The sequence below is a fragment of the Helicoverpa armigera genome, chromosome 2, assembly GCF_030705265.1.
Source record: "Helicoverpa armigera isolate CAAS_96S chromosome 2, ASM3070526v1, whole genome shotgun sequence".
NCBI classification, from domain to species: Eukaryota; Metazoa; Arthropoda; class Insecta; order Lepidoptera; family Noctuidae; genus Helicoverpa; species Helicoverpa armigera.
Window position 1 is genome coordinate 14568677 of NC_087121.1, and position 18587 is coordinate 14587263.

The window sequence follows — 18587 nt, forward strand, 5'->3', positions numbered from 1 at the left end:
TATCGAGAAATAAGGTCGATACAAATTGTAACACCAGAATGGACAGAGAGAGAGAGAGAGAAAGAGAGAGAGAGGATATAATTGAATTTTATTACAGTCCTCTTTAACATGATTATATTGAGGGCTTAGGGCCACGAACAAATTGGGCTGATGTTGCTACGATAAAAAACTTCGAAAATAACTATTGCATATCAATATCCACCTGCGACAAATGAAATCTTGTTTTGGTATACTTACCTAGCTCGAAAGCATCGGATTACAACATTAACATGTAACATTAATTCGGCTCCTATTGTGGATAATATTTTCAATGAATAAGTTTATATCTTTATGTTTTATTTTCTTTTCAACTTTTTTTTTCAATAACTCTTATTATTGCGTTAAACTTTTCGTATTTAATAAACTTGTACAAACTTGAGAACAAAACATAGTAAAACTTAGTAAGTAAGTCAGTCCCATGAGTAATATTTTCAAAAACGTTATAATAATCATATTTTTTGTGCCGATAAATCAAAAACTACCTGTTTTCAGTGAAAATGCAAAATGAACAGAATCAACATCACCGATGATCGTTTTGTAAAAATATTTACAAGACTCCACAAACAAGCGGAATGCTTGCTCTGTAAATAAAGCAATCATTTGTGCAGACAATAATTTCCTGGTATTTTAACTATTTTTTTATTCGGATGTCTATTTTGATTTTTCACGTAACAGAGAAAATAAAATCAGTTATTAAAAAATAACAGCCAATAAGGGTGACGATGCGTAGGTACAATAGGTCCAAAAAACCTTTTCAGACATTTAAAAGTTGAACTTTAGTGTTTGGAATTTTTCAAAAACGTTATTAAAACCTTTATGAAACTTCGAATTCCTGTAGCAATATGAAGGGTCTTTTGTTCAGCACGTCGCTGCACCGAGCACGTGTGTGTAAGTGCTTGAACGTGCAGGAACGTGCTTGAAACGTGCACGAATGGAAATAAGGCAAGTGTCGACCAGCATGAACACTGGTCACTGGACAGTCACTTGAACTCGCCGTTTTTTTTTTTTACATTGAGCTTACCACACTGCGTCTGTTCGTCTATTGTAGCCTCTCAAATATTTTTTACGTAACGTTACGTAAGATATTGTACGAAATGTGCATATGGTATAAAATCCTACTAATATCCTACTTCTTATTATCCTACATACTTATCCTACTAATATTATAAATGTGAAAGTTTGTGAGAATGTGTGGATGTCCTACTAATATAGTAAATGTTAAAGTTTGTGTGTATGGCTGTATGTTTGTTGTTCTTTCATTCAAAAACGGCTGGACCGATTTGGTTGAAAGTTAGTATGTAGATGTGATTAACCCTTAAGCTACTTTTTATCAACACACCAAGGGGGCGAAGCCGCGAACGGAGGCTAGTAAATAAATAAATGTAACAAAGAATTATTTTATTTTCCAGTGAAGCGGAAGGGAGGAATGTGGGCAGGCGGTGCGCAGTGCGTGCATGCTTCGCTGCCTCGCGGCGCGCGCGCAACGCCTGCGCCCACGCTCAGTGGCGCCATCGCCAGCCGCCGCCCGCCCAGGTAACATAAACAACATAAACGACATTATTGGCCTTACTACAAAAACTTGAACATCTGTTGCACACTTGTTTAAAAAATGAGGTTGCAAAACGGACCTTATTTCAACGTCATAATCTGTCATTTTTTAGACAAGTGTTCATCAGAAGTTTAATAGTTTTAGTGCTAAGACGGTACACCAGCAACAGTTATCTTCCAAGACTTTTCCCAACTATGTTGGAATCGGCTTCCAGTCTAACCGGCTGCAGCTGGTGTACCAGTGTTTTACAAGGAGCTACTGCCCTATCTGACCTCCTCAACCCAGTTACCCAGGCAACCAGCAACAGTCATTGAAAGCAAGTAAGGGCTCAAAGGAATGCTAGAGAGCAAACCAACCTATTGCCTCAATAGCCAACTACACCTGCCCGTGGCGCACCCTGCAAAAATATGGACGAATTCTTTTTTTTTTATCTGAATAATAAATTACATTCAAAGTAATAGTAACAATAACTTATATTCGCTGCTAATATATTTGCTGCCGTTGTATGAAAATCATAAACAAAATAACAATTTGCATGTTGCTCAGCTATATCTAGTTCAAAACTGATAATGAAAATCTTTGTCTCAGCACTGTAACTTGTTCTTTGAAATAATATTCATAAAGAATAGATTTAGTATAAATTCAATTAGTTTTTCAATAATTGACTTATATCACTTGCAATGTTCATTTTCTTCGAATAACCCGAGGCCAGAAGAGCTACTCCTCCGAACTTTGATAATCCAGTCAAAAGTTTGGGAGAATTGTTAATAGATATCTGCATAGTGGCTTTTCAATTTTCTCCGTATCTTTGCATTTTCAAATTTCTGTCATTGGCATCGTATCTTAGGAAACCTTAATCCTTTAGACTGGAATCTGACATAGTGACAAATCTGGTTATCTTATCCTATTTTATTAAAAAAATATCTTATTAATATTATTTTTAAATAAATTTCAGGCCGTCCCCTCCGTCACCGACTTTAGTGGCCCAAATCGATTCGTCAGTGGCCTGCCTTTGGTTGCTAACGCCACTCTCAGCGGGAACTGCCGTGGTAGCAGTTCTAGTCGCCGTATCGACCAACAACTGGCTTCACACACAAGAGAACATGTTGAATCCTTCGTACAACGGCACTGGGAGACACGACCTAGTTGCCAAGCAAACCGTGTCAGGATTATGGAGAATATGCCACACAGATCGTGAGTATTTAAAAGATATTGTTTTTATTCATAACGCTGAAGTAAAGCGGGGTACCTACTGACCAAAGTCACGGGGTATAATTTACCATTAGCATTGACTATGTGACGCCGTTTTATAAAATCGGTACCTACTTATGTCCCCAGTCAGTATCCAGCTTGACAGAGCATTAATTTCATGAATCGGTCCAGTTTTTAAATAGAGATGAGAACTAGTTTAACTACAAGCTTAATTTGAATCTCTCGTTTTTTTTTTATTAACCTACATTATCCCACTGCTGGGCAAAGGCTTCTTCAGTCTTCCATTTTTCTCTATTTGAAGCTTGCCGTGGCCAGCTAGCGAGAAAGGTATCTGAGTCTTCCCGCCAGCGCTACTGTTTCGACCTATTATTGGAAATATATGTGCTCTTTACATAATTTGCTAAATCCTAAAAATTTCAAGACGTACCTTCGAATGTACGTAATATTGTATGCTACTCCTTGAACTTTACGTTTTTGCTCAATACAATTCCATAATACCATTTTCACTTGTCACCAGAATAAAATCGCAGTAAAACACATTAAAACGTATCGGCTCGGAATATAGAGCGCGGTACTTTTAGTACAATAGGGTATGAAACTTCCGTGTGTGTCGCAGACCTACAATGCGTTTCGTTTCCGTCGCGGCACGCGGGAAATGCATTGTCCCGCCGTCCGAGCCGGCCCACTTTCGTTCCATTACAAAGTCCGTTGATGTCCGTAACTGCGGGACACCCCTTGTGACTACTCTATTTCCTTCATTAAGTAACCTGTTTTGTTTGTTATGATTATTTATATGTACCACCAATAAAGGATTGATGAGGTGATTTTTATCAAGCCTTTATAGGGTCAGTCAGTTGATATTTTTAACACAAATTGAAAAAGATATTACCATCAGGTCTGTTTTATACAGCGAGATAGGCAGGCGTAGGTATATAAATTTGCAAAGATAAATTCCATGTTTTCCCAGTTATCAGTACGAGAACATGTCTGCATTATTAGTTTTTTTAAAAGTTTAAAAAAGATAATTTTTTTTTCGAGCAATGCATAATGCAGCACGTGCGGTAGTCGTCAGCTCGCTTTCAAAACGTACCTTAAAGTCTTTATATAGCTGTAAGTCAATTATGTATGACGTAACTGTGGTGATCGGTCGCTTCAACGACGCATCGAGACGTATGAACATAAACATCTTTCGTTATCAATCACTTTTTTTGTACTTTAACATCAAAGTAAAAGTACGTATCTATGAAACTTGTTAGCGCTCTGGTCAAAAAATATTCCTGTCAATTTTATGCCATATGTAGGTATATGTTCATGACTGATTTAATGAATTGGTTTAAAAAATACTTTCTTTCTTTACCTGTGAGTAGTATACATATTGGTGAAGGATTGACATTAGTACTTTTATTGAATTGAAACTGTTTCAGCTGGCAGCACAGTGTTCAGGTGTTTGGACATACCGTATTTTCCTCTGTCCCAGTGGCAACCTGACCCGAGCGACTCTACGAATGCAATACCATGTAAGTTACAATAAGTTATGTAATTTTAAAGATATTGTTATATTATAATTATTTATACCTATTTACCTAGTTTTTTTATTTAATAAATGTGACGTTAAGCTTAGATGCAATAGATGGCGCTACTAGCCCAGTGAAACTGTCATGTCCGACTTAGTTTCAGTCGTGTTAAGTAGATGGCGCCAGTAGCTAAGAGTGTTTGTTCCAAGCACTCTGACGCAATACCCAGCGCTAGTAAAGCACAGTTCAGTTCGCATTGAACCACAGCATTGAAACCCGGTCGACAACGGACGTGCTTCCCAGGCGCTCCTTGGAAAGTCTTGTGATTTGTGACTCGGCAAGCGGATATCACATCGCAGTTTTGTGTGGGAGCCCTTAATACTGTAAATAATATTATTTTGTGCTAATAAATTGAAAAAAGAAGATTAATAAATCATTATTACGTTTCAGATGTGGTGACCAGATCAGCAGCACCGCTTCTTCTGGCTGTGTTCACACAAGCTGTCGGGGCGCTATGCTGCGTGCTAGGCCACTGCGTGAAGGGCCGAAGACTTTGTACATTCATTGCAGGCGTTCTTTTTATTATATCTGGTAAGTTAAAAAAAAACTATCTACAAAGAAATAAAATCACCTTCAATACCAACTTAAAACCTTCTACTAAGTCTGTCAAATACTCTACTAAGAACCGCATAAAAATCAAATTAGCGTAATTAATGAACTCAAATTATTTCATTTCAGGTCTAATAATGCTGACTGGAATCGTCATGTACATATCGGTATTCAAATCACAAGTGAACCACAAGTTGCGTTACATGGCTTACTTTGATACACCCCGAATGTCATACAGTTACGGATATTCATTCGGGCTGTACATCAGTGGCTTCGTCGCCGCTGAGTTAGCGGGTACTTCAGCTATATTCTTATTTCTTCAGTGGTACCAAAAAGATTGGATAACAGAACTGACAGAGCCAAGGCGGATTGTCGAGCATGGGATCGAGGTATGCCTTCACAGAGTTCAGAGAGCGAGACTCCACGCTCCTAGAGAGGCGGATGATGAAAAGGGACACATATCCCCCCACAGGCTCATCAGCTGCCACGCCGCGAGAGCGGAGACGCTTCGTATTCGACGGCGATGATATGCCTCACTGTTCAATACACAATAAAATAGGAGAATAAATTTAAGTTCAGCTTCACTAAAGATTTGTCATCGTCAACGCTGTACGGATTCCCGGCTGCGCCTCGACCGACAGCCTGTGACAATTATTTTGAAGAATTCAAGGAAGTGCCACAAAGCGCAAATACCTTGAGCGGTTTAAGAAGTGCATCGATATTTCAGTCACAGGCGTCGGTAGCTAGTGGCCGATTTCTTGACACTTCAGCAGTAGAACCACCACCTTCTCGGGAAGAGGAGATGGTGACTTTTGGTGCTGGTGCGAGGGGCGGTGAGGATCAACAGCCACCGCGCCACGACCGTGCCGTAGGTACCGACCCCTACCGCAGAACTACGCCCGTCTGATCCACGAACTTGGGTATCCCACCCCGAATATAAAGCATATCGAGAAGTGATAAGTGACGATTTTATTCACGTGCTACGTACCAAATAGTTAATGTTCGTACTTAGCCGGATACAGTTATGAAGTGTCTTTCGAATTTATGAACGTACATAGGTGCATACGTGACTTGTGTTATGAAATTTTAAATTGTTATAATTCCTTAAATAAACACTGCCATTTGTCTAATTATTTTTTACTTATTTATATTCATTAGATTTACTATGTATTATACACTAAAAATATATTTGTATCAATATTACCTGAAATTGCATCAAAGATGGATTATTATTTAAATATAATCTGTATCACATGCCGAATCACACGAAAAGTTCTTACATCTTCCACGTTATCATCTGTTTTTGTATTTAATCCTCTCCTTGCATGTTTGGCCCGTACGTAAAGTTTTATACTCTCCTAAGAAAATTAAATTGAAATAATAATATTCCATTAAAGTTGTCTCAAAAGGGCTTCAGCGTTTTGGCTTCGGCCCCATGTTCCCCTTCCAAACCCGGGTTACTTATAGGCTTACTGATATAGATTTGAATATTTTTGGACGGAAATAAATGCTGCAAAATTTAAAAAAATGGGTCCTAAAAAAATTCAAAATCAAATCAAATTTTTTGTGCCCATTTGAAGCGCCAATATCGTCTAAGCGAGTGTCCACAGAACTAATTTTGACGTATAATTTCAAATGGCTGTGAGAGACGTGTTTGTTCATTGGTTCACTGTAAAATAATTTTAGTACCACGAACACTCGCTACGTCTAACAGCGCCAAAATGGCGATTATCAAACGGGCACAAAAGCACGTTGACAACAGCCTGTCCAGTGGTAAATATAGAGGTCAGTGCATGGATATTATGATCTTTTTTTCGTTGACAATATAGTTTTTTTTATGAAAAGAAAACAACCTAACCGTGTTTTGTTTTACGAAACATTCGATTTTAGCTGTCGGTTGAGTTGAAAATAATTTATTATAAATCTAACGAAGATAGTGATTCTGAAAAAAAAATGGGGCTGGGGAAAGCGAAGAAGCCACCGTAAGTTTTTAGTTTATTTATTATTAATTTTGGAAGGTATTTTTGGAATATGGACTGGTGTTAACTTGGTTGGACAATAGTCTTGTTGACATATCTGCATGGATTTACAAATTTCATCGTGAATAAGAACTCTAAGGGTACATACTACGTTTACGGAGATACTTGGCGTCGAGTTTTGTGTGGCGTGATCGCGGCGCGAAGAACATTTTTTCTTCTGGTAAGGGTGATGAGCAGCGAAATGGCACATAGTCACGTGCGTAAATACAAATTAATAGCGATACACTATATTGTTCTTCGAGGTCCGAGGAAACCGGTCTCTAAGCGCATAGCGAAGAATAATTAGACTAAATACTTTGGATTACCGAACATTGACTATAGTTCGGCCGCTCAGAGAATGCGTTTCTGACACATCGCGATTGAACTGACGACGTAACTTTGTAATGGCGTTGCAGTACGATAAAAATATTTTTGCTGCTTGTTTATCGTTTTAACAATTGTTGAGCATTAAAACAACATTATTATATCAATAATAATCAATGAATGTTGTAATTTTGTGCCAAATTGAGTGTCAAATAACTTGGTAAACAATATTTTTCTAAATCTATACTGCGCTATTACAAGGTTATGTCAGCGCTTTATATTTGTAGTGCTGCGCTAAAAATAACAGGCAAGTATCGTAATCTGTTCTGGTTGATGGTTCTTAACAGTTATAATATAAAATAATACGTTTTGTTTTTCTTTTTAAGAATTTGAAAATAATGGACTATAGGATAACTTTTATGAAATATAAAAATAAAACTATGATCAAACTGAACGCGCGAAAGAAAGTAGCATTTTTATATTTAGGTTGAAAATGGTAACCCCAAATGGCATCATGGGCCGTCATTTTGTGACGCTAAATAATCATTTGTTGTCGTTTCGTGCGCTAAGACTAAGTGCCCTGCCTCATTAGGACGCCAATGGCGACGTCGCCGGCTACGTATCCAAGCAGTTAGTATTGAAATGTATGGAACCTAACTCACTTGGCGACGGTTTGGTAACGTCGCCAAATTGGAGGCGTGGCCACGAGCTACAGTTCCCTATGTGGCTTCTGGCTACCGTGGCAACTTGGCGACGTGGCCACAGTAGCCACTATAATTTACACGGTAAAGCGCACCTCCCTCAAACAGTCGCCAATGTGGTCGCCAGTCAGCTTGTAATTTCTTGAGCGACGACGTAAACAATTGACTGTCGAGACGCCATGGCCACTCGACTTGGCGACAGTTGGATGCCAGAAGTAGCCAGACCTGTGCCGCTGGCGACGTCGCCATGGCGTCCCAGTGAGGTAGAGCTCTAAAAACCTGATTTTGGAAGATTTTGACCGAGATATCAGGATTGATTCTGTTATTGATAATACCTAATATACACGTAATATACACGTAGGCGAAGATGATGATGAAGACACCACCTCCTCAAGCGAATCGGAGTCTGATTAACATTCTGTACGCACATTCAATTCAATGTACTTTTTATAGAAATAGAGATTGTAACTTTGTAACAAAGAATAAATAAAACGATTTTATTATATGAATATTACCTTTTTTTGGTTTCCACTTAAATAACTAAAATATAAATTTTAAATGATTCCGCCAATTTAAAACGAAAATAATCTTAAAATAATGCGGCGGTTTATTTTGGGGGAACGGTAACGAACTCAGTGTTATGTTGTGCCCATCACTAGTCCTGACTAACTGATAGGTGTCAGGAACGCATTCTCTGAACGGCCGAACTATAAACGCCAACAGTTTTCGTAAAATTCTAGTAATCAGTAGCGGAAATCGTAAGGATATTGTAGACTACGTATCTGTTGAACGGTCAATTAAGATAACTTGCACAGTTTTTTTAAAGTATATAATACAGACCGCCTGCTGGGTTCTACGATTTATAAAAGCGTCATGAATAAAATGTTGCACAAAGTTTCAATTTCGAAAAGTATACCTATGTCTTATTACATGTATTTAATACCTACTAAAGTTTTTTTGTTAATTACAGGCCTCCTCCTCCTCCTAGTACACTTGGGAGGTAAGCTTAATTTTAAATCACTTATTTTAATGATTATTTCAATTGTTTTAACGACTTACTAATTTGTTTTTCTATTTTTTTAGCTTAATTCCGAACCCATTGTAAGTATTTTTTTTTATCCGAATAGTTATATTTTCTAAACCAAGTGTTTCTAATTTTAACATAATAAATTGTTCAGTAGTCGGTCTAAGGAGCCCCCAAAAACACCAGTCCCAGGTATGGGGTTCAGAATCAAAAATATGTTTAAGAATAACTTCAGGGGCATTATTGGTTCATTAGTACCACTATGTCTTCTGTCGTGGCAAAGCGAGCGAGATAATGTAAGTATATCTTATACCAATACGATATATTTTTCAGATGAGTTGCAGATTTAGTTACCCAGGAAATGATTTTGTCATAGAAGTAATTGTAGCATCGATAGTGCCACAGAAGCATTTTTCTAGCTATTGAAATTATTACAGCATGCCTTAACCGTGCAGCTGACGTGGCTGTTAATGTTTTGGTTCTTCCTTGTGCAACCCGTTGCGGTTCCTGCAACTGGTCTGATTACAGTATTCCTATTGCCAATGGCTGGTGTCATATCAAGCATTCAAGCATGCAACTGTTACATGAATGTAAGTAAATTTTCTTTAGAAGAATAGTGCCGTAATTTAAAGGATGCGTTATGACCATTTGAAGCTTACTGTTATAGTGGCCACACCCGATAGTAATGGTACTTACTAACGTGGTTATGACTAAGCAGAGTTTAAACAACCCCATACTGCAATAAGAACTCTACAATTTATCAACCTATCTTTTCAGATCAACACCACTAGCTTTGATTGATTTAACAATGTCCCACTTTTTTCAGGAAAATATAATTCTTTTTCTACTATCTTCAATGCTTATCTTATTGCTGAATAATTCCGGCGTGGATAGACGTATAGCAATATGGTTTATATGTTCTGGGGATGCATGCCAATATTCTGCCAAAAGGTAAACTTTTATCCTTATCAGAAACATTGTCGAAACATCACCTTTTTATCGCTATAAACCTATGCTAAAAGGACGTTCTGACCTGTTTGAGCATATGGTTACTCGTCAACTTTTACCTAGCGATAACAGGACGATATGGCTATAATATAGGTACAAGCGACTAATGGCTTTAAGGTCATGGTTCAGTAAGATCCCGTTAGTTATTATGACCACATGTGTTATTTTTTTATTTATTCATTATACTTTTTGCACACATTTTACAAATATAAAAAACAATGTACAAAGGCGGACTTACGCTTTACGCCTCCTCAACCAAATACGCCTTTGTAAGACTGGTATCAGACCTATGTGAAATCTCACCGCTTTGCGTACTTTGTTCTCAGGATAATATTCAAGTTCAGTTCAGCGGCGTTCTTTCTGTCGATGTTAAGCAATCGGCTCATAATTTGTTCCACCCTTACACAGATATCTACGTCCGTGCTAACCAAATTAGATGTAAGTGTAATATGTACATCATATTTAAATAAGTCCCTATAAAGGACTCTATTATCATGTGCCTAATCATTTCCTTAGTTGGCCGATATGTTTTACCACTAGTAGTTTTTTCATGGAGTCTTTCGTTAACGACATGCATAATTATGTTTCAGGCGTCAACATTAAAATCAGACGAGATACCAAATTTTGTTACCATGCGATATATTGTTAATAATGCAATCCAAGTTTCAGCAGGGATTGGTATGTTATTTTATAATTGGCGGGTTGGCGATGATTTTGGCTATGATCATTTTTTTTTGTTTAATACTTATGTAATACTTTGTATATTGGTCCCCATTAATAAAGTTATATTTTCAGGTAGCACTGCAATTATGCACTCTGCGTCTGTAACTATGCTCTTTCGGGCAATTTTTGTGGAGTATGTATACTTGTATATAGATTTAATGTTTGATTTTATTAAGAGTTCTTAAGCATATTTAGGTATAAGATCATACAATTTTATCCATATTTTATATTGTCTTTCATTCGCAGATTTGCACCCAAAGGCCAGGAATACCCGGATATATTCAATTATCTTCAATATTCGGCTTTTGCTTTCCCTGTCGCATTTTTAATGTTCATCTTTTGCCTTATTTACCACATGCTACTATCAAATTCGTAAGTTTTATGATAAAATATTTGCGTAGAATAGGTTGAGCGTTGAAACATAATTATTTACAACGGACTAGTTAAACAAAGTAAGGACTTCACCGCAATATTAGAAAGTGAGTCGTATGTGTGCATTACAAAGTTGCTTCTGACTCTTTTCTTCGTCTTAATGGTAACATTAGTATCGTGTTTTACAGTTTTGGCTTTTTATGAACTGCCTTGTTGGTTCAGTAGTCGCACCCGTAACTTCTGTGCACGAGGTCTCGGGTTCGATTCCCGGGGCAAACCGATTTCGGTTTGTGAGTTTTTGAAACTTTTACAAAACAGCCTGAAAGTTGGTGACAGATACACCCGTGCATCGGAGAAGCACGTAAATGTCTGATCACCTGTATACTCGTAAATGCTCCTGCATTATAATATGCCGTGCGCAGTAGGCCGATATCTTTGAGTTCCCCACATCTTATTTCCTATTTATTTTATTTAGGGCCCTGAAAGTACCTATGCCATCTGGCAAAATGGAAGAGTTGCGGGCTGGCTTTCTGAGGTTTCAAGAAGAGTTACCGTCTAAACATAGTCTACATGAAAAGGTTTGTTACTGTCATCAACTGCCAAGCCTTCTTTCAACTGTATTGGTGTCTTCGTCTAACCTGATGCAATTGATTACCTGTATTTTACATAGAGGGACTGCTTAACTTAGGATTGATCTATCCACGCGACTGTTACGGCCGGTTCACACATGTCTCCGTTTTACTGTTCCGTTTTATCGTGTACGTTTTTTTTTCGTCGATGGCGTATGTAGTTGTATGAGTGACTTCACATATGGCACAGTATTCTGTATACAGGTTTTGTTTGACTCACATTTTTTATTGTAGATTCCTAGGGAACGCGCGCGTGCATTGTGTGTAATAATTATTATAATCACTGATCACGTAACTGACTCATAAGTAAACTGTAAGCACCCTCTCTAGATCTTTGGGCCATAAGTGGATGCTGCCAATAACGTCGAATGTTCTTTCTCCGACGATAGTACCAATACAACACGACAGCGTCCATCCTTGTAGAATAGCGGCGGTATACCGCGAGTTTTCTGTTCACACATCGCATCCAGTAATGACGGATTCGTTGAACGTTATACGGTGCCTATGTGTGAACAGCGCATAGATTTATGACGTATCCGTTAAAAACGTACCAGTAAAACGGACTCCCATGTGTGAACGGGCCGTTACTTGGCCACGGGCCTGCCTTAATAACGTGCCTACAATTCACAAAACATTAACCCGAAATATATAATAATTAAGGTGAATGTTTCGAATATAAGCTCATGCCAAAGTCAAAGCCGAATCGATCGGTCATTACGTCAATAAACTATAATGCTAAAAATTTGTTGGTCCCGGATGTCATTTAAACATTATCATTAGCATTTGTTACGGCTAGTCAAATCACGGAGGCTGACAACTAGTCTTACCAAAGAGTATCGGATTTCTCGGGTAACTGCTGCATCTTGTTAATTGACCCACCACAAGGCTCCTGACCTATTTGGTTTTTGGTACTTGCGTTCATCTTTCCTTTCTTCTCCGTTAATTACCTTGTACATTTCATCACCTGGGTTAATAGAGCAGTCGCTCCTTGTAAAACATTTGGACTCAGCTGCATCCGGTTAGACTGGAAGCCAATCCAAACATAGTTGTGAAAACGCGCTCGGAAGTGTGATGGATTTCATCACTTTTTAGAACCCTATAGAGTCTATCTATAGACTTCTTTCTGACACTTTAATCAATTGTTGCAGCTCAGCGTAATTTTTCTCATAGTTACTCTATGTATGTTTTTCTTCCGTTGGTGTAAATGGATCGAGGGATGGGCAGACTTTTCGGCTACCGAGGGTGCTCCACAATTACCAAGGTAAAGTACCTTTTACAGCTCTTAAAACATTATTTATATTTAAAATTTTATTACTAATTGATTTGCCAGTTTGGCTTATATTTATTTTTTCTTTCTCAGAGTTAAAGATGCTACAGTTGCAGCTATATTTGTTATATTTCTCCACACTCTGCCTAAAAGCTATAGTTTTCTGAAGTTCCTTAATATTGAGAGTAAGTAAGACTTTTTATACAGAAGACAAACCTGCGATAATTCGAAAAGCTTTAGATTAAAATTGGGTACTTTTTGTTCCAGGAAAAAGTGAATTACCGCCTTTAAAACCTGAGTCAGCCGTATTGTGGTGGAGATTTGTTGATAGAAACGTAAACTATGCGTATTACTTTGTATTTGGTAAGTTATTTTTTTTCTCTATCGTTAAAGCTGAACATTTTTTTGTTTGAGAAACAAGGTTAAATTGTATCGTTTTCCATCGAACCACACATTGATTGGGTCCTTATAACATTGTTACGTAGATTAGGTACAATAGTAAAATGTATTATATTTAACTCTTCTAACCGGAATACTGAAAAATTTGTTCTTGAAGAATCTGAAAATAATTACTAAATGTCACAACAACCCATAGACATAATATAGTAAACAGGACTGCGCACTTTTAACCAAAAAACGAGCCGAGTGAAACAGTTAGTACGGAGGCCGCCCTTTCTAATCTGTCCCTTTCTAATAGGGTGACTATGAGATCAAGCTATGTGAGACCAATCCGAGTTTGCTAAGATTATTAAACACAGATTGGTATTAAAGTTCTAACTTACGCAGTTTTTGACCTTAAAATACTAATTAGGCTTTTAATAATTAGCGGGAATTAGCAGTAATAAAAACAGGAATATTCGAAGTGCAGACTGCTTTTTTAGAATTTTTGCTTTACATATAGACTGCTGAGCCATTTTTATCGTCTTTCTACATTTTTTTTTGGGAAGCTATAACAATAGTACAACAGTTTTAAAATCCATCACCCATATTTTGAATCATTACAAGAATTCATGGGCATATACATAATATATAAATATTATATGCCCAGGCAATAGTTGTTTGATTTACGAAAATGTTATTATTAGCTTACCTGTGGAACGATATATTGCAACCACCACAGGATTCACTTTTACAAGTACAAAAGCAACACTTTTTCACCATTTTAATAGTTTAAATTGATTTAATACAAAAAATATAAACAAAATTTTAAATGCTGATTTCGCGCCTAGAATGTTCAGGGTTACCGCTAGAAAATAAAAAAAGCTAAATAAAAATTTATCTTGCTTATGTTTTAAGAATAAATACGAATAAATTAAAGCGATTGTTATAAATTTGTTGACTTACAATTATTAAAATAAGATAAAAATATAAGTAATTCAATTGTTTTTTTGGGAAGACAAAACTGATGAACATAACATTTTTTATGCTGGCAAGGTGTTAGAAAGAGACAAACTGCCTCCGTTCTGACTATCCCTCTCGGCTCGGATTTGCCTCTGTGTATTATGCAACCAATTTAGTACCTTGTTGTGTTGGAATAGAGTTCATTTTCGTAAATATATATTTTGAGAGTGCGCAATCTTGTTTAGTATATTACATCTATGCAACAACCAGTTCCTGTGTAACCATGGCAACGCTCAAACAATAAAGGTGCGTTTAGAATACTTACTACCGAATGCGCTTCGATCTAAAATCAGTAGGTAGTATCAGTGGCGGTACGCGTGCGGTCGGCAGTTGTAACTAGCTTTCAAAACGTACCTTAAACTAGTCTAGGTTTTATAGCACTCATTTTTAGTCCAAATAATCAAAATACCCTTATACACATTAAAGACTAACTAATGGTGCGTGACGTTGCTTGCACACATGCAGATGATATCTATAGGTATTGCATTCTTCTGAAATATAGTGGTACGATATTCGTGCCCATCCCTGTTACCCAACAGGGATAAGAAAGTTAGATTGGCTCCATATAAACACGTGTACTGGGCTGCATCCAGTTATAATGAAAGTTGTGTTCAAATTGTTATACAGCCTCTTGTTCAAAAAGCGGGAAAATGTATTAAATAATACTGTCTGAACTGAAGTTGTCGGCTATCAACAGCATTATCCTGCTTAAATGAAAGCAATATTAAGCTACGTGATAATTTCTAATATGATTTCAAATTTATCTATCCAGATTTTGAAAGATAAAAAAATAAATCGTTTATAAATACCATCAGACAAACTACATAGCCAATCGTTCGTAAGTGTCTCTTGTTGGATACGTGTACATAAAAAACTGCGAGCTTGACGGTTGTTTTAAAATCTTTCAGGTAGTGCATTGTCGATAACTATTGCCGCCGAGAAGACTGGCCTGCATCGAATTATTGGCGAAAATCTTGGAAAAATTATAACAGGAAAATCTTGGAATGTGGGCCTTTTTCTCACTCTCTTCCTTATAACATTCCTGGCAAATATAATGTCTGCGGTCCCAGCTTGTACAGTATTTCTTCCGTTTGTATTATGTGCAGTTAGTATTTTAAAATTCTGAAGATTCTTAAGTGACTCGAGATGACTGATTTTAAACACTTTCTGTCAATTTTTATCGATACAATGATTGCCCCCCCTTATTTTTTTGTAGGTATTATTTTATCGATTTATAGCCGGGCGCAAGGGGCACAGCAACTAATATCTAACCAAGCGCTACAAGGGGTTACATAAAAACAAGTAACAAAAATAAAGTTTAAACGCTAGCACCCTACATTCAATTTCTCTGACTGACTAACAGCCAGTTTCTTCATCAAAAGTTAAAGCCAAAGTAAAAGTCAAAGTAATGTCTAAAGTAAAAGTAACGGTTAAATTCAATTTTTCTATGAATGTTGCTGTCACTTTAGCCTTGAAAAAACGAATTTGACCGTTACTTTAACTTAAGACATTACTTTAACTTTAACTTTTGATGAAGAAACTGGCCGTAAGTGACACAAAACACAGGGATAAAATAAAACTTTCGACATGGCTATAGAAATCTGTGGTAAAATGAACACAGTCAACGGACTTTCACACATCGAATTCTAGAGCCATACGAGTTTTATTTTATCCCTTTGTCTTATTTTACCGGATGCAATTTTTTTTACAGTCAGTGGATGCTGCTCAACCTTGGCCAGGCAAAGTTTACGTTGCAGCATTAGGCGTTGGCATAGCATCGTCTTTCGGATTCAGCTGTCCTTTCCTATATACTCCTGCTTACTTCTGTCATTACACTGGGAAAGTACCAATACTGAAAATGGTGAATACCTTATGCAAATTGTTTTATTACTACATACCGTATAAACGTTGTTTAAATGATAAGAAAAATTCTAAATTCGTTGCGCAGTTTTGAAGTATAACCATTCCTGTACAGTTGAAAGTATTATCTACTACAGTATTACAAAGTGCCACCGGGCTGACTTGGCAGCTCCCACCGGAGCCTTGTACACTTGGGGTTCAACATAAATTATAAACAGACAGACAAATAGCGGGAAGCAACTTCTATACATATATACTATGTAGTGGTATATGGAACTCATAGCATGTCTTTTTACAGGCTAAATATTCTTTCATACCGGTGTGGATATGCCTCGTAACTTTGTTTGTTGCCCTTATGATATGGGCACCGTTTGTATTCGACTCTGATGACGCCGGTGTCATGGCCATCCCGGTGCCGGGCGGCCCAGGTGAGACGACGACGGTGACCGAAGCAGCACCAGGAGGTCTTTAAAAGTACTGATCCAATTCGAGCTTAGATGTTACGTGTTATTTACTACAAGTTTCCACGGTTTCACAATGGAACATACCATATATATTTTTGTTATGTAAAGTGAGAAATAAAGCACTGTTAAGTTCAATGTTAAGGAATATTTTTTTTGTTTGTTTCTTTGTACCCTAAGAGCTCCGAAACGACTGAACTGATTTGAATAATTATTTCAGTGTTGGGAAGATAGATTGTGTCCGTCCGTAAGGATGGATGAACCACTTTCTGTATCGTAATGATTTTTTTGTATTTATTAGGTAATAAGTTGAAAAGAACCTATTGTAGGATCAATCTTGGAATTTGTAGTATAATAGTTCAAAACTTGTATAAAAAAGGTGGCCCCTTAATCTAAATATTTAGACTACGTGGCACATAACCGATCCACCCATAACACTAGGAAGTATGTGACTCAGGTACACACACACACAGGTACACAGGTCAGGTCAGGTACAAGTCAGCTACTACATTGAGACAATGATTAAAACATTTGTTTTTCAACTTGGAGATTTCTCCAAGTTGGCATTATACTTTTATTTATCCATCCAACTCAAATCGGACGTGTATTTGTTCAAATCGGGCCATACAACAGGCGCCCAGAAGCACATGCTTATCCACGTCAACAATATGGTCGTAACAGTTGGACCAACACCAGCTTTTACCTGTGAAAACATGCGATAGATCGTTAAAGAGTTTTGTTCAGATGCATTATCCTCCTGCCCTTATCCCAATTACAACTTGACTTGGACTTGCCATAATTATATTGACATTTGTCTTGGGACTTGGAACAGTGAAAGTGTTAGTTTGGAGGGTTTGGAGTCGGCACAATATGTTTTTCTCCTTCCATACATTTAGTCATCTTGCAAAATACCATTATTTGTAACCATATTGACTTTCAAACAATTCATTCGTTGTTTTTTGGTCGTTTCTTCCAATATATCCTTCAACGCTGATGCCCAATACCACGCCAAAACTTTCCTCACAACATGACTCATTCCTCCGCTATACCTAGGTAAATGCCTATAACAACATGACAGCCATATTCTCTCAAATACTCATTCCTTTCGCCTGATAGCCAATTTCTTCATCAAAAGTAAAATCCAAAGTAAAAATCAAAGTAATGTCTAAAGTAAAAGTAGCGGTCAAATTCGCTTTTTCTATTAGTTTTGCTGTCACTTTAGCCTTGAAAAAACGAATTTGACCGTGACTTTTACTTTAGACATTACTTTGACTTTTATGTTTGATGAAGAAACTGGCCGTAAATGACCAAAATTAAAAAAAAATAAATAAAAAATGTCTTACCATATTCATTGTAGGTATTTTAGCAGCGCCCTGGATAACTAAATTGCCCGGAGTGCCAACAGGCAAACAAAAACAAAAAAGCCGAAATACCGGAGGCAATGTTATACCAAAGAGGGTGAATGTTTATTTCTTTGCCCTGTAAAAAACATAATTTTGCTGCATTATTTGCAAACTATAAACATAATACAAGTTTACAAAAGATCTTTCAAGTTGAAGACTAAATAGATTTTTAGATATTAAAGACGTCAAAATCTGGCCTACCAGAACTTCACTGCTTAGAAAAATTTATTTGTTATACAAAAGTACAAAGTTGTTTTTTAACCGAGAGAGTTTGATCCCCGAGAAAGCGAGGAATGCAAAAATGTTGTCACAACCGGAGCGAGTTTCTTATAAATTAAATCGTGAGAACAATATCAAAATTTTGAATTAACATACCAATTGCATGACTATAGGCGTGACAATATTACATACACTGACATTTGACGCAAAGTTTGTTATAAAGACTGTAAATATGATTATCAGCAATATGATAA

General features: G+C 37.1%; 1 protein-coding gene and 1 pseudogene across 7 annotated transcripts; both read left to right on the top strand.

The window, feature by feature from the left end:
• Positions 1–6053, top strand: part of LOC135118534 (uncharacterized) — a 77085-nt pseudogene extending 71032 nt beyond the window's left edge.
• Positions 6054–6754: 701 nt separating this feature from the next.
• LOC135118530 (Na(+)/citrate cotransporter-like) lies at positions 6755–16855 on the top strand. Of its 7 annotated transcripts, none has more exons than XM_064040872.1 (17): positions 6756–6905; positions 8937–8966; positions 9050–9067; positions 9145–9286; positions 9428–9580; positions 9817–9941; positions 10325–10436; positions 10589–10676; positions 10794–10854; positions 10968–11093; positions 11569–11671; positions 12871–12983; positions 13083–13174; positions 13257–13352; positions 15299–15463; positions 16102–16251; positions 16549–16686. In XM_064040872.1, the coding sequence occupies exons 1-17, from the start codon at positions 6877–6879 to the stop codon at positions 16551–16553; spliced, it is 1608 nt and encodes a 535-aa protein (XP_063896942.1). In that variant the 5' UTR covers positions 6756–6876; the 3' UTR covers positions 16554–16686. The 7 variants fall into 7 exon arrangements, with proteins under 7 accessions (XP_063896938.1, XP_063896942.1, XP_063896936.1 ...); XM_064040866.1 differs by having other exon boundaries at positions 6757–6905; positions 15299–15396; positions 16549–16855; XM_064040863.1 differs by having other exon boundaries at positions 6757–6905; positions 9148–9286; positions 15299–15495; positions 16549–16855.
• Positions 16856–18587: the final 1732 nt, after the last annotated feature.